The sequence below is a fragment of the Mus caroli genome, chromosome 2 (assembly GCF_900094665.2).
Source record: "Mus caroli chromosome 2, CAROLI_EIJ_v1.1, whole genome shotgun sequence".
Classification (NCBI taxonomy): domain Eukaryota; kingdom Metazoa; phylum Chordata; class Mammalia; order Rodentia; family Muridae; genus Mus; species Mus caroli.
Genome location: NC_034571.1, coordinates 138,033,702 through 138,047,309, shown reverse-complemented (window position 1 = coordinate 138,047,309; position 13,608 = coordinate 138,033,702). Strand labels below are relative to the sequence as shown.

The 13,608-nt window shown below is 44.4% G+C and overlaps 1 protein-coding gene across 6 annotated transcripts in view; it reads right to left on the bottom strand.

Moving 5' to 3' along the window:
* Rin2 (Ras and Rab interactor 2) overlaps positions 1–13,608 on the bottom strand; it is a 206,732-nt gene that overhangs the window by 60,069 nt on the left and 133,055 nt on the right. For 4 of the 6 annotated variants that reach the window (XM_029472237.1, XM_029472240.1, XM_029472239.1 and 1 more), the window contains one exon: positions 5,327–5,427. In XM_029472237.1, the coding sequence (XP_029328097.1) occupies positions 5,327–5,427 (101 nt within the window). Of the gene's footprint in view, positions 1–4,929; positions 5,082–5,326; positions 5,428–13,608 lie in introns of those variants that run through there. The other 2 variants (XM_029472248.1, XM_029472256.1) reach the window with 2 other exon arrangements.

Genomic DNA, 13,608 nt, shown 5'->3' with positions numbered 1-13,608 from the left:
CCCTCCCTCCCTCCCTCCCTCCCTCCCTCCCTCCTTCCCTTCCTTTTTTCTTTCAAGACAGGCTCTCACTAAGTTATCTAAGTTGTCATTGAACTCACTGCATAAGCCCAGGTTGGCATGGGACCTGCATTACCCTTCAGACTCCCCAGTGCTAGGATTACAGGCATATACTGTAAGCACTGTATACTGCTCAGCACAGCTTTTCTTTTTGTGTACACTAGCGTGTGTCTGTGTGTGTGCATCTTACACTTGGTATGGGCCTATAACTAACTAATTAGAATCTTCACAGGGCTGCTATGGGCCTGTTGGCCACCTATTCTCCTACAGCTATGGATAATATGTCATATGCCAGACGTGACTCTTGGCCCCAAAATCTAATATAACAAGCCAAACTCCTGCTTTCACGGAATTTGGCCATTCTTGGACGTAGAGATGATTAAATAAGCAAGTAGGCACATAACTCTCTCAGTACTGGTTCAAGAAGCCCCCAGCATATGCAAATCTGTGGATACTAAAGTCTTTTATATAAAATGGTATTGTATTTGCTAGTAACCTACTGACATCCTTCTATAAGGGAGGTATGTTGGTATAGACCTATAATCTAAGCATTTGAGAGGCCAAGACAGAAGAATCATGGGTTTTAGGTCAATTTAGGCTGCTAGAAAGACTGGCAAACAAACAAACAAACTCATTTCTGGATTATTTCTAATATCTAACACAGTGCAAAATAGGTTTTTGCTTATATGGCAAGTTTTTGCTTATATGACAGCCCAGAAAAGTGAAAAACATTGTGGCCAGAATACCAGATAGGGATCATGGTGATGGCGCTGGCACTGGTGCTGGTGCTGGTGAGAAGGGGTCCCTTCAGGAATCTACTCTAATGGGTGAAACTGCTAGGAGCTGAATATGGATGGAAGAGGGGTTATAAACACGGGGCTGCAGGAATGGCAGGAAGGTTCATGTGGGTGTGTTAGAAAGACCGGGGAGAGAGTAGCTTTGTAAGGGGACCCCAAGGGTTCAATCACAGTCTCTGTAAGTTTGTTGCAAACCTCTGAACTCATAAAGAGGATCAGCCAGAGAGGACCTAAGTTAGAAATCACCAACATGTTAATGGCATCAAAGCCACAAGACCAGATGGGATTAACTTGAGACTCCAGAGACTTTTCTTGGTAAATATACACTGCATCTGACAGGTCAGATACTGTGCTAAGTCTTGTACAGTCTATGGCTTGTGTATTCTTCCTCAGGATATAAAGTTGCTCTATTATTATTCCTATTTTACTGATGTGGGCATTGAGAACAGAAATCTCCAAATGTCTTAGATATGGCCAACTGCATGAAGAGCAAAGAGATAAAGAGAATAGGTCCAAGAGGTCTGGGTATTCCAGGGCTAAGGGGGTCGAGGAACAAGGGAGCACAGGCTGGAGGCCAGAGCAGCAATGGGGGAGGGGAGAGGAGTCTCCGGTGTGATGTCCATACACCAAACTTCTGATCCCCTTGCCTCCACTTCCCAAATGCCACCATCATAGCATGAGCCACTCTACCCTGCTTAGAGACAATTTAACATGAACACAAGGACGTGCGAAGGTGATAAGCAGTGCTAGGGATGGAATACAGCGGAGCCACACCCCCAGCCTTCTTTGGTTTCACTTTGAAATGAACATACTGGCCAGAAAGATAGCTCAGTGTGTAAAGTTTTTGATGTGCAACGACAAGGACGAGTTTGGATATTCAAAACCCATGTAAAAGCTGGACGCGGTGGCTCGTACCTTTATCCTTAGTGCTAGGAGGTGGAGAGGTACTGAAAGTTTAGTGGCCAGCTAGTCTATCTGAAACAGTGAAATCCAAATTCATAAAGGGAACTGCCTCAGAAAAAATAAGGTGGACAACAACAGAGGAAGAGACCCAGAGTTGACTTTTGACCTCCACTGGCTCCAGTTTGTCTGCGCGCGCGCGCACGCATGCACACACACACACACACACACACACACACACACACGGTGGTGATGAGAATATATACCTCCTTCCTCCAGTTTGTCTGCGAGCGCACGCATGCACACACACACACACACACACACACACACACACACGGTGGTGATGAGAATATATACCTCCTTCCTCCAGTTTGTCTGTGCGCGCACGCATGCACACACACACACACACACACACACACACACACACACACACACGGTGGTGATGAGAATATATACCTCCTTCCTCCTGGAAGATGGGCAACAATAATGCAAGAGCATCCCAGTGGCTATGCCTTTGGTGCCAACAGAACCCAGAGGTGCCTCCTCTGCAGTCACACTAGGAACAGAGCTTCCTCTCTGCTCAGTTGACAGCCATCTCTGGTCCCACTTGCATTAGTAAAGAAACGAGTCTGCTGTGAAATACTGCATTTGTACACTGTACATTTGTACATTTGGTTTTCAAGCATAGTTGTTTTTCCTATGTCATACCATCAAATTTGATTTAATACACTTAAGCATACTATTCTGAAAAGGAGTCCACGGCACAAGAAAACATCAAGACTGCGAGAACATTTCAGAGTTAACCATGGAATAGCAAAACGCTAACCCAAGCAAGGGAATAGAGGCCCTTTACTGCCTAGGAAAACTAGCTTGGTATTTAACCCCAGGTTCCATCAATTGAGGAAGTTCAGGCATTTTGCAATGACTATTGGGAAGGACAGGAGAGGCCCCATCAGACTCATACTTATGGAGAAGGATGTCAGAGGAAGGTGACAAGGGTGCATTTGTTACATCTGGTGCACTGGAAGAATAGCAGCAATTCCCTAGAAAGGGTGGAACTGCTAACTAGCTTCCTCCCTCTCCCTCCTTTCTTCCTTCCCTTCTCTCCCTCTTCCCTCCTCTCCCTCTTTCTAGGTTGAACTTTCCATCCTCCTGCCTCAGCCCCTGAAGTCTCAGGATCACAAGTTCTGTGTGCTCAACCACTTTTCTCTACAGCAGTAATACAACTCCAGGATGGAATTGTGGTCTTGTACCCATGGCTATGTCTTGCCTTCGTTCTGGAAACAACTCAAAGTCTCTTTTTCCTACCTCCCTGTTGCCTGGCTCTCCTGATACCTCCATTGGGGAAATGGACAAGTTAAAAGAAGTCACTGCTCCTAAAAAATCTTAATGACCAAGAATTGTTGGTTTGATGTTTTAGCCACATTATCAATTTCCACATGAGTAGAACAAGCTTAATAATGGACCTCTCTCTGCCTTTTAGAATAGTTAGGAGATACAATGGGCTGGTAGCTACAAACCCCTGAGGCCAACACATAATAAGCACAATCTATCTCTGTCTCTATCTCTATCTCTATCTCTATCTCTATCTCTATCTCTATCTCTATCTCTATCTCTATCTCTCTATCTCTATCTATCTATCTATCTATCTATCTATCTATCTATCTATCTATCTATCTATCAAACAAATATTTGCTACTATGTCTGGCAAGTAAGTTACCTCTAAAAATGAGTAAATTCCATGTTAATGAACACAGTATCCAAGGATATTAGTTTGAACAAATATGTTATTGTGGTGTACTTTTGGTCATTCTTTTTGGTTTTGTTTGCTCATTTGTTTGAGACCAGGTTTATCTATTACGTAGCTCTGGCTGACCTGGAACTTGCTATGTAGATCAGGTTAGCCTCAAACTCACAGAGATTGCCTGCCTCTACTTCTGCTGGGACTAAAGGCATTCACTACCATGACCAGTCACGTCCCGCACTTTTGGTCATCCTTAAATTTGGAAAGAAAAAGATGAAAAGAGATATTAGGGCTGGGAGTGTGGTGTACTCAGTGTAGTGAGCCTCGGAAGTACAACAGATACTTAGCATGCACCACAAATAAACACAAGCAATGTTAGTGATTAAATGAACTCCAGCTCTCACCCTATTATCTGCTGAGGTCAGGAAGCAAGACCTCAATGGTTTGCAGCCCCCCCCCCAAACCTTACTAACCCCTGTGACTTATACTTAGGGGAGATCTTTTTCACTCTGTGTCTGTCCCCTGCAGAGCTTGGGGACATGGTTTCCATTTTTCCTAGACATGGAAAAAACAAATGTCACTAAATTCTACTCCTTATCAGCCTAGACTCTAGTTTTGCTTACATATAGCAGTGCAGAGACTAAAGCTCAACCCTGCACAAAAGTTCCAAGAATAGCCTTTGAACTATGGATATGAGATGGGGGGAAAAATCTCCTAGCTGAAAACCATTGTGCACTGAGCATGTGTGTCAAGTTTATGGGAGAAAACAATGTAACTAATTAAAGTCCATTCACACCAGGGTATAAAGAAAGCACTAAAAGCCAAGAAGCATGGAAGGACACCTGGTCTACCTCCACTACTTTGTAGAGATGGCCAGGAAGTAGAGGGTACCTAGAACTTGCCCAGCTAAGGCAAACGCAGCTCCAGCACCACCTTCTAGCTGCCTAACAACCGCCTCCCTGGATTGGTGGCTTTTTTTTCCCCCTCCCTCAGTCTTGGGCAGAGAACAAGTCAGGCTGGTTTGAAACTTGCCTGGGCAACCAGTGCCACCTGGTTTGTCTGCGTGTCCCGTGACTTGCAAGCAGACTCACATCATAAATCTTTGTACTATTCCATGCAGGGAAGAGGGGGTGGGGTGATGAACCTGGTTTTCTAGGCCCCAACCAACACGCCCATCATTCAGTAGCAATGACCTTCTGCTTCTCTGTCAACAACTAAGGCTCTATCAAAGAGCTAAGAGGCTTGACCTTCAACCTACAACCTCACCTCTGACCCTTGTAAAGATAATTTTCCAGTGCAAAACCAGTCCCTCCTACATATTCAAAGAGTATGCAGCATGCCAAATTGGCACAGCCATTTATGACCTCATTTAGTTATAACCCCCCTGATGGCTTTTCAGGTTAATAGCTATTGTCTGAGGATTTTTCTGACCTGAGAATGAAAAATGGGTCCATCCTCTTTAGTTGCTCCCCTTTAAACCTTCTGGAGACTTCCAGGGCTATACTGAATTCTACTTCATGCACGGAAGGTCCGCTGTATTACTCTTTCCATCACTGTGATACGTGACTGACAATTTCCCGGTTCTGGTGCCAGGAGGAATCAAGAAGGTAGAAAGTTCAAGTGCCTTCAAAGCAATTAAAATAAACAAGCAGGCAAGGAGCTTCTAGGCCACTCCCACCTCCTACAGAGAATTTCATCTGGTGGTGTCACCACACTCCCAGTGCCCAAACTTTGAAGGAGTGACGGGATTGCCAAGCCCTCTTCATTCACCAGCTTCTCTGCGTCCCTCAGCTCGCTGCAACCAGCACCTAGCTTTGTCTTTGATCACCTGTGGGTTTCAGAAGGTTCCAGACCATTTTCCCGGCTGATATTTGTCTGCACCATCTCCCGTTTCAGTTCTCCGATCTCCGAGGCGATCGTGTCAATGAGCTATACAGAGACAAAAATAGCATGACGTCAGGAAGTGAAGAGGCGGGCCCTGTTTCTAAAGCCAGGGAGCCCTCAACAGATGACCCTCCTACCCCCAGCTTTAAATCTTGGCTCTGTGAATTTCCTCTAACCAGAGGAAAAAAGAAAGGGGGAGGAGCAGGTCCCCTCTAAAAAGAGGAAGAACTTAGGTTTTGATATTGGGAAAGAGCTGGGGTTTCAGTATTGTAATAAGGAAAGGATTCTGACACCCAGTTTGGGTTGCTCAACATGAATATAGAAGAATAAATAAATCCTACTCAAACCAGGTCTCCAAACTCATTTTTTGTCAAAAGAAATATTTCAAGGATCTCTGTGAGGTGGAGGCCATCTTGGTTTACATAGTGAGTTTTAGACCAGCCATGGCTACAGAGTGAGACCCTGTCTCAGGGGAAAAAAAAATGTGTGAGTGTGTGTGTGTGTGTGTGTGTGTGTGTGTGTGTGTGTGTGTTTGTGTAACAAGGCATGGTGGCACACAACGATAATCCTAACAACAAGAGGCTGAGGAAGGGGTATAAAGATTTGAAAGTAGTCTAAGCTACACAACAAGACACTGGTTCAAAAAAATAGACGAGAAAACAATGTAGTACTTACAAATTCAAATTTGCCAAGATTCTAGGGATAAAGCCAGGCCTCATACACACTATGTAAATATTCTACCCGAGCTATATCTCCAGCTTTCATTCATTAGTTAACTGAGGCATTGAAGAGCCAGACCTAGCCGGGCGTGGTGGCGCACGCCTTTAATCCCAGCACTCGGGAGGCAGAGGCAGGCGGATTTCTGAGTTCGAGGCCAGCCTGGTCTACAAAGTGAGTGCCAGGACAGCCAGGGCTACACAGAGAAACCCTGTCTCGAAAAACCAAAAAAAAAAAAAAAAAAAAGAGCCAGACCTTACCACGCAGCCTAGGCTAGCCTTGAAGAGCCAGGCCTTACCACGTAGCCGAGGTTAGCCTTGAACTCACTAAGTATGACAGTTTGGCCTTAAATTTGAGATCCTCCTGCTTCAGTCTCTCTCTTTCACTGTAGTTTTTGATTTGGTGTTTTGAGAAAGGGTTTTTTGTAGGTCATTCAGGTTGGTCAGGAACTGACTGTGTACACCAAAGCTGACCTACAACTCAAGGCAACCCTCCTGTCTCAACCTCCTGAGCAGTAGGATTCTAGACATGAGCTACTACTATGCCTAGCTTAGCCTTTTAAGATGATAAATGTGAAGCCAGTGGGTCATTCTGCTCCCAGCTACATGAAAGGTAAAGGCAGAAGGATCATTTGAACGCAGAAGACTAAGACCATACTAAACAACATGGGAATCTACACACCTGCAGGAATGATTGAATGAGTGAACAAATGAATATAAAACCTTGAAATTAAACCATAAAAGCATGGAGACAGGTTATGGGGTGGGGGTGGTGGTGAGTTTGCTCAAGTCTAGGAATGAGTAATTCGGGTTGGGGAAGACCCTGGAGACATCTAGGGGATAACTGTGACCTCTTCTGGTAATGACTTCAGCTGTCTCGTGTCCCTCACCTCTTGTGAAGATGCCCCATCTCATCCCAAAGGCTGGAGTAAATCTCAGGCTCATTCATTCACCTTGGTTCCTCCCAGCCCAATCCTCCACATGTCCACCTATCTTCTCTTTGGCATTGCTGAAGACTGAACTCAGGATCTGTGCATACCAGGCCAGTGATAGGCCCCCGAGGTACACTCTCCAGCTTCCCAATGTAACCAGTCACTGTAAGTGTATAGAAAGCATGTATGGTTGCTACCCTGTTCCAGACTTTTGAAAGTGCAGCTATTTTTTCATATATGCGTGGCTTATGCTAACACTCAGTGAGCCTATTTATAAGCTATTTGAAAAGCCTGACTTCATTTATTCATCCACTCAGCTTCAAACCTTTATGGGCACCCACTTCATGCCAGGCATGAAGTGGAGAGAGTAAAGTTGGCAGGTCTCGATTTTCACTGGTTGGAGAAATAGACCCCAGAACTGAGTGTTGAGACTTTCTGGATTGAAGGTAGATAAGGGGGACTTAGCAGGTAACGAAGGGGCCTTGCTACCGAGTGTGGGTTATCAGGAAAAGGTGTTTACACAGGAAATAGAGCTCTGAATGACATGGAAAGATCAAAGGAACAGCCTATCATGCATAAAGTTCCAGAACCTGGAAAATGAAGTATGCAGGCACTAGATGATGTTAATATTATTAAAAATATTACGCTCTTCATGCCTTTGAGTTTCCTGCAGTAAGAGCCAGTGGGCATTTTTAATTTTGGCAATTGGGAGACTTCCATTTCATAATCTCTAGACACTGTCTAGTTGGATTTGGGACATAGCTCAGTAGCTGTGGCACTTGTCTAACCAACACAAGGTCCAGAGTTTGATCTACAGCATGGTCAAGAAAAAGAAATCTTGTCTTTGGGCTATAGATGCTTGTAAGTGCTAGTGGAGAAAGGGGATACTAGTTAAGAACAATAGCAGGGCCCCACACAAGAGACCAGCTTGGACTTCTTGGGGTCAATGAGAACAGAAAGAAGAGGAAGATCCAGGAACAACTTGCCAGAAATGGATATGATGGTTGAATATGAAATTATGAGAAAAAATAATTAGAAAATGAAACTGTAGGGTGTGAGGGTGCACACTTGTGGGCCTGGACAAGAGGTAAGAGAGCCAAGAATTCAAGATCATCTTTGAACACAGTGAGTTCAGGGTCCAGCCTGGAATAATATCATCTCAAACACAAACAAGGTACTGGAGAAATGGTTCGGCAGTTAACAGCATTACTGATCTATCTGAGGATCAGGGTTCAGATCCTATCATCCACACTGGGTGTATCATGAAAGCTTAGAACTACAGCTTTGAGGGAGCTAAAACGTTCATGGGTGCTCACCATGGGTGCTCACAAGCACTATGGTCTAGACACAAGAGTGGTACATAGCAGAGGCCCCACCCAAGGGACATCCTACCATAGCCTTAAGCAAACCTCACAGATTAGATTCCTACCCCAGCAGCAGGAGTAGTTACCATGTCTCCATTCACCTCTGCACTCTTCATCACTTGGCTACCAACAACACTGGTTTGAACATAAAAGAGGGGACTGCAGGCCCGTGAGATAGCTGAAGATCTGAGTTCAATTCCTGGGTTCCCAGTGGCTTCCCCAGAAGAAGCAAGCAACCCTGGCAGTTGAGCTGCTTCCTGCAGCCATTTCGCTTATCATTGCACCTTGACTGCAGCTCTTGGCCTTGTCTCCCCTCCCTTTTCTAAACCTAGACAAGCACAGATCCTGTAGTGTGGCTCTCACTTAGTGGTACCAAGCAGGCTAATTACTGAGTACACCATTTCTCTGCACAGTGACCTGAAGGTCAGAAGGTAGATAAATGCAAATGTTACTCCTGGATGGATCCCTGACAGAGGGAGGCATGTTCTCCCCTTCATCCAATCCCTACTTAGCCCACACACTTGACAACATAGAGGGAATCCCTCAAGAATTGGACCAGAGTCAAATGTTCCAGGTCCAGGCCTGCTCTTAGCATTGCTTGTAGACATATTAGGCTCCTCCACCAGCAAATGTCATCACCGAGAGCTACTCCTTCCATTTGGTTCTTCCTAAATTCTTCTTTTGGACATTCTTTGAGGACAGAACCCCTCAAGGAACCCATGTTACAAGTTAGCAGGAGCGTCTGCAGGAGTCTTCTCCCGCACCTGGTGATATCAACTGAAGCAGTGGTCCTCAGTCTTCCTAATGCTGTGACCCCTTAATACAGTTCCTCAGGCTGCGACGACTCCCAACCATAAAATTATTTTCATTACTATTTTGTAACTCTTTTGCTACTGTTACAGTATTTCATTACCATTTTGCTACTATTATGAATGATAATATAAATATCTGTATTTTCCCATAGCCTCAGGTGACCCCTGTAAAAGACCCCCTAAAGGGGTCAAGATCCAGATTGAGAACCACTGAACTTAAGTTTCTACAATGTGTACAATCCCAACACAAGCATCAATCAAGAAGTCTGAATGTCTCTGCTGATGTCCCACTATGCTGAGGCTATGGTCCAGAGAAGACTGGATGCCGAAGCAACTGCAAAGCTAGTCCATGAGTGTGGCTTCTGACTACTCTGGTCACACAGGAAGCCTGCAGTTCATAGTGAAGGGGATAACAGTGGCTGTTATCTTGTCTAGTCAGAGGGTAAGATGGGACCTCAGGTTGGCAGGGCATAAAGTTTATGAGACAATGATCCTGACTCCCAAACCCTAGCATATCTCTCATCCTCAAAACAATACACAGAAACTAAGGTTTGAATCCAACAGATCTATAAAGTACAGCTCAGCATTTGGACTCGACTCCCCTCCCCTCCCCTCCCCTCCCCTCCCCTCCTTTCTCCCTCTCCCTCTCCTACCCCTCCCCTCCCCCCCCCCTCTGCTTTAGTTCCAGCTAGAGAGTGTGAAACAGTGGTAACTGGGCCATCTTGGGGGGCTCAGGAAGGCCAGCCTTCAAATCCCTCTTCCTCTGTGGGCTGGGTCACCTTGGGCCAGTCACAAGTCTGAAGGGGTGATGCTATGAAAAGGTGACTGGAGGATTGAATACGGCCACTGGTTCCTAAGTATTCTCTTTCCTCTTCCTATATATAGTGCCTCCCATTTTTCAAAATCAAGATGACAGAGAGCTAATTCTAAGGGATGCTTAAGAGAGGTCCTGGAAGGGCCCTCTCAGCCTGGAAGAGACTGATCACCAGCAGCAAGGAAGGATCTGGGGCAGGGGCATCTCTATCTGTCCAGAATTTTCCCACCTACTGGGCACCCATTTTCCTCTAACAGGAAGAAAAGTCATTGTATGTAACTCTGTATACATGGGAGGGAGGAGGGAACAGGGAGGGAACCCCAAATCTTTTCTTTTTGGGGGGTTTAGATAAAAGCAGAATAATTCTCTTCAAGGTCAAGTAAAAATAGAACAAGAAAGTGCTTAGAGAGCGAGGCTACAAATCCCTGGTGTCACTCAGGAATGTTATCAATGCTGAGAAGGGATGTGCAGCTGATAGGGCGATGGCTGGAGACCCAGGGTGTGGGAAACGTCGGGCACTTGGCTGCCAGCTTCACAATTTCTTCTATACCCCAATTCATCAACGTGGCCTTGGAGTCTGGTGGGCTTTTGCATTCTGGGAATCAGCTGTGTGGGAAAAGACTTATTCCAGGACCTGAGAAATCACATGATCCAAACAATTCTCTCCCCTGTCTATTTCTGTTGACCTGCTGCTTCGTGGGTCTGGTGGGTACATCCCACACTGGGGGTTTTCCAAAGCCGACTCTGAAAATGATGGGCCCCGTCCACACTTGTAAACAATCTTTGTTACTGGAATTATCACCACGGAATAAAAGGTAGCACGGGCTCCCGGCTCCATTTATAGACAAGAGTTTGTTGATAGTGTTGTTGTTTTGAGACAAGGTCTCACATAGCCTTTGCTGGTCTCAAACTTGATATGTACTCAAGGTTGGCCTTGAACTTCTGATCGTCTAGCCTTGGAGTATTAGAATTATAAATGTGTCACTCCGACCAGCTATTTTCTTTGTTTTTGTTTTGTTTGAGACAAGGCCTCACTTGTACCCCAACCTGGTCTGGAACTATGTAGCCCAGGCTGACCTCAAACTTGAAGCAATCATCCTGTTTTACCCTCCTGAGTACTGGGATTACAAAAGCTGGTGACAATGCCAAACTTCATTCTTGCATGTTATCTCTGTGTTTTTTTCACCCAACAGAATGAATCATACCGACATGCTTCCTAGCTTACTTCTGCCATAACAGTCATTCAACAGAATCTGGCGGGAATCACCTAAATGTGGGGAAATACCCCAATCTTAATTTCCTTTGCTTATTGATCTATTTATAGAAGGATCATGCCATAGCCCTAGCTGCTCTAATATTTTCTGTGTGACTCAAGCTGGTGTGGAACCCATGACAATCCTCCTACCTCAATGTCTCCAATGTTGGGTTACAGATGCGCACCTCTACTCCCAGCCGACTTTGACTGTGACAGACACTGGGGTCAATCTCACTGCTTTGCTATCATGAGCAGTGCAGAGCTGAGCATCCTGGGGTTCTCCTTGTGTAACATATGAAAGCTCAGGGAAACACCAGCATCTATGTATTCAGGCTATAGGTGGTGTCACAGTTATCCATGTGCCTTTGCCCTTTTTTTTTTTAAACTGCCTCTGCCATATTTGAAAGTGTCCATGGCACTTGTCTGAATTTGATATTCTATTTTTCAAAAATATATATGCGTGGGTGTCATTCCTGCATGATTGTCTGTATAACACACATGTGAGTTTGGTGCCCTCAGGAGTGTCCATGGCACTTGTCTGAATTTGATATTCTATTTTTCAAAAATATATATGCGTGGGTGTCATTCCTGCATGATTGTCTGTATAACACACATGTGAGTTTGGTGCCCTCAGGAGTGTCCATGGCACTTGTCTGAATTTGATATTCTATTTTTCAAAAATATATATGCGTGGGTGTCATTCCTGCATGATTGTCTGTATAACACACATGTGAGTTTGGTGCCCTCAGGAGCCAAAAGAAAACACTGGATCTGGAATGTTACAGATGGTTGGGAGCTGCCAAGTGCTTACTGGGAATGAACCTGTGTCCTCTGGAAGAGCAGCTAGTGCTCTTAACCACCGAGTGATTCCTCCAGCTCTACAGATGTCCTATTTTTAATTGTGTGTGTGTGTGTACACATGCACATGCCACAATACAATCTGGGTCGTGGGTTCTTGCCTTTAACTTATTTAAGACAGGGTCTTTTGTATTTACTGCTGGGCTAGCTTAGATACAAACTTGTGGAGGTTTTCTTGTCTTGGCCTCGTGCCCCACTGTAGGAACACTAGGATTACAAGTGTGTGCTAACTGTACCAGACTCTGGGGATCCAAACTCTAGTAACTTGTGCTTGAATATTTAATGCCGTATCCACTGAAATATCTTCCCAGCCTGTTATCCACTTTTAACTTGAAACAATTCTGCTGCTGGGTATCAAAGGCATTGAGGTAAGCACTTCCATATTCCAACATCATATATATATTTACGCGTGTGTGTGTGTGTGTGTGTGTGTACACATGTATGTATGTACACACACACACACACACACACAGAGGAACTCAGCCCCACTTAGCCTGGAACTAGATATGTAGGCTAGCTTAGGACTAGATCATGATGTCCTCAAACTCACAGAGTTCTGCCTGCCTCTTCCTCCTGAGGGCTGGGATTAAAGGTGTGTCACTATATATATCCCCAATATCCAATTTTTAGATTTCATCCAATCTGATGGAGCAATTCTTTTTCTTTTTTACTTTGGCTTGCTTGGTACCGAGTATATTTTCGTTATGTATTTGCTGCATCTCTTTTTGCCTGTTCATATATCTGTTGCTCAGTTGGGGGATTTTTTTACTTTTCTCATTAAGTTGTACAAAGGTGTGGGTTGAATTCACTGTCCCAAATATTTCAAAAACTTTCTTTCAGACCATTGTAAATTAACATTTTCTTAAACCTTTAATGATGATAGAATCTCTGTTTTCCTTTCCCAGTCCTGGTGGTTGAAGGGACTTGTGTTTAGTAGCCAAGTCCTCTGTCATTGAACTCCAGTCTACCATTAATTCCATCTATCTGTCTGTCTGTCTGTCTATCTATCTGTCTCTCTATCTATCTTAGTCAGGGTCTCATTTCCTTGTATGTATGTATGTATGTATGTATGTATGCATGTATGTATGTATTTTAGACAAGGTTTAACTAGGCAGGCACGCTTATCACTGAGCTCTAGCCTATTCCTAATATTGCCTTTATTTATTTATTTATACATTTATTTATTTATTTTAAACAGGACTTCACTATATTGCCCCACTGAGCCTGAAACTTAATATGTCTGCTGACCTTAAACTCACAGAGATCAGCCTGCCACTGGCTTCCCAAGTGTTGGTATTTAAGGTGTATACCATCACACCCAGCGTTTTGGGGTACATTTTTCATTTAAAAAAGGGGGAGGAGGAGGAAGGGACAGAGAAAAGAAGAAGAAGAAGAAGAAGAAGAAGAAGAAGAAGAAGAAGAAGAAGAAGAAGAAGAAGAAGAAGAAGAAGAAGAAGAAGAAGAAGAAGAAGAAG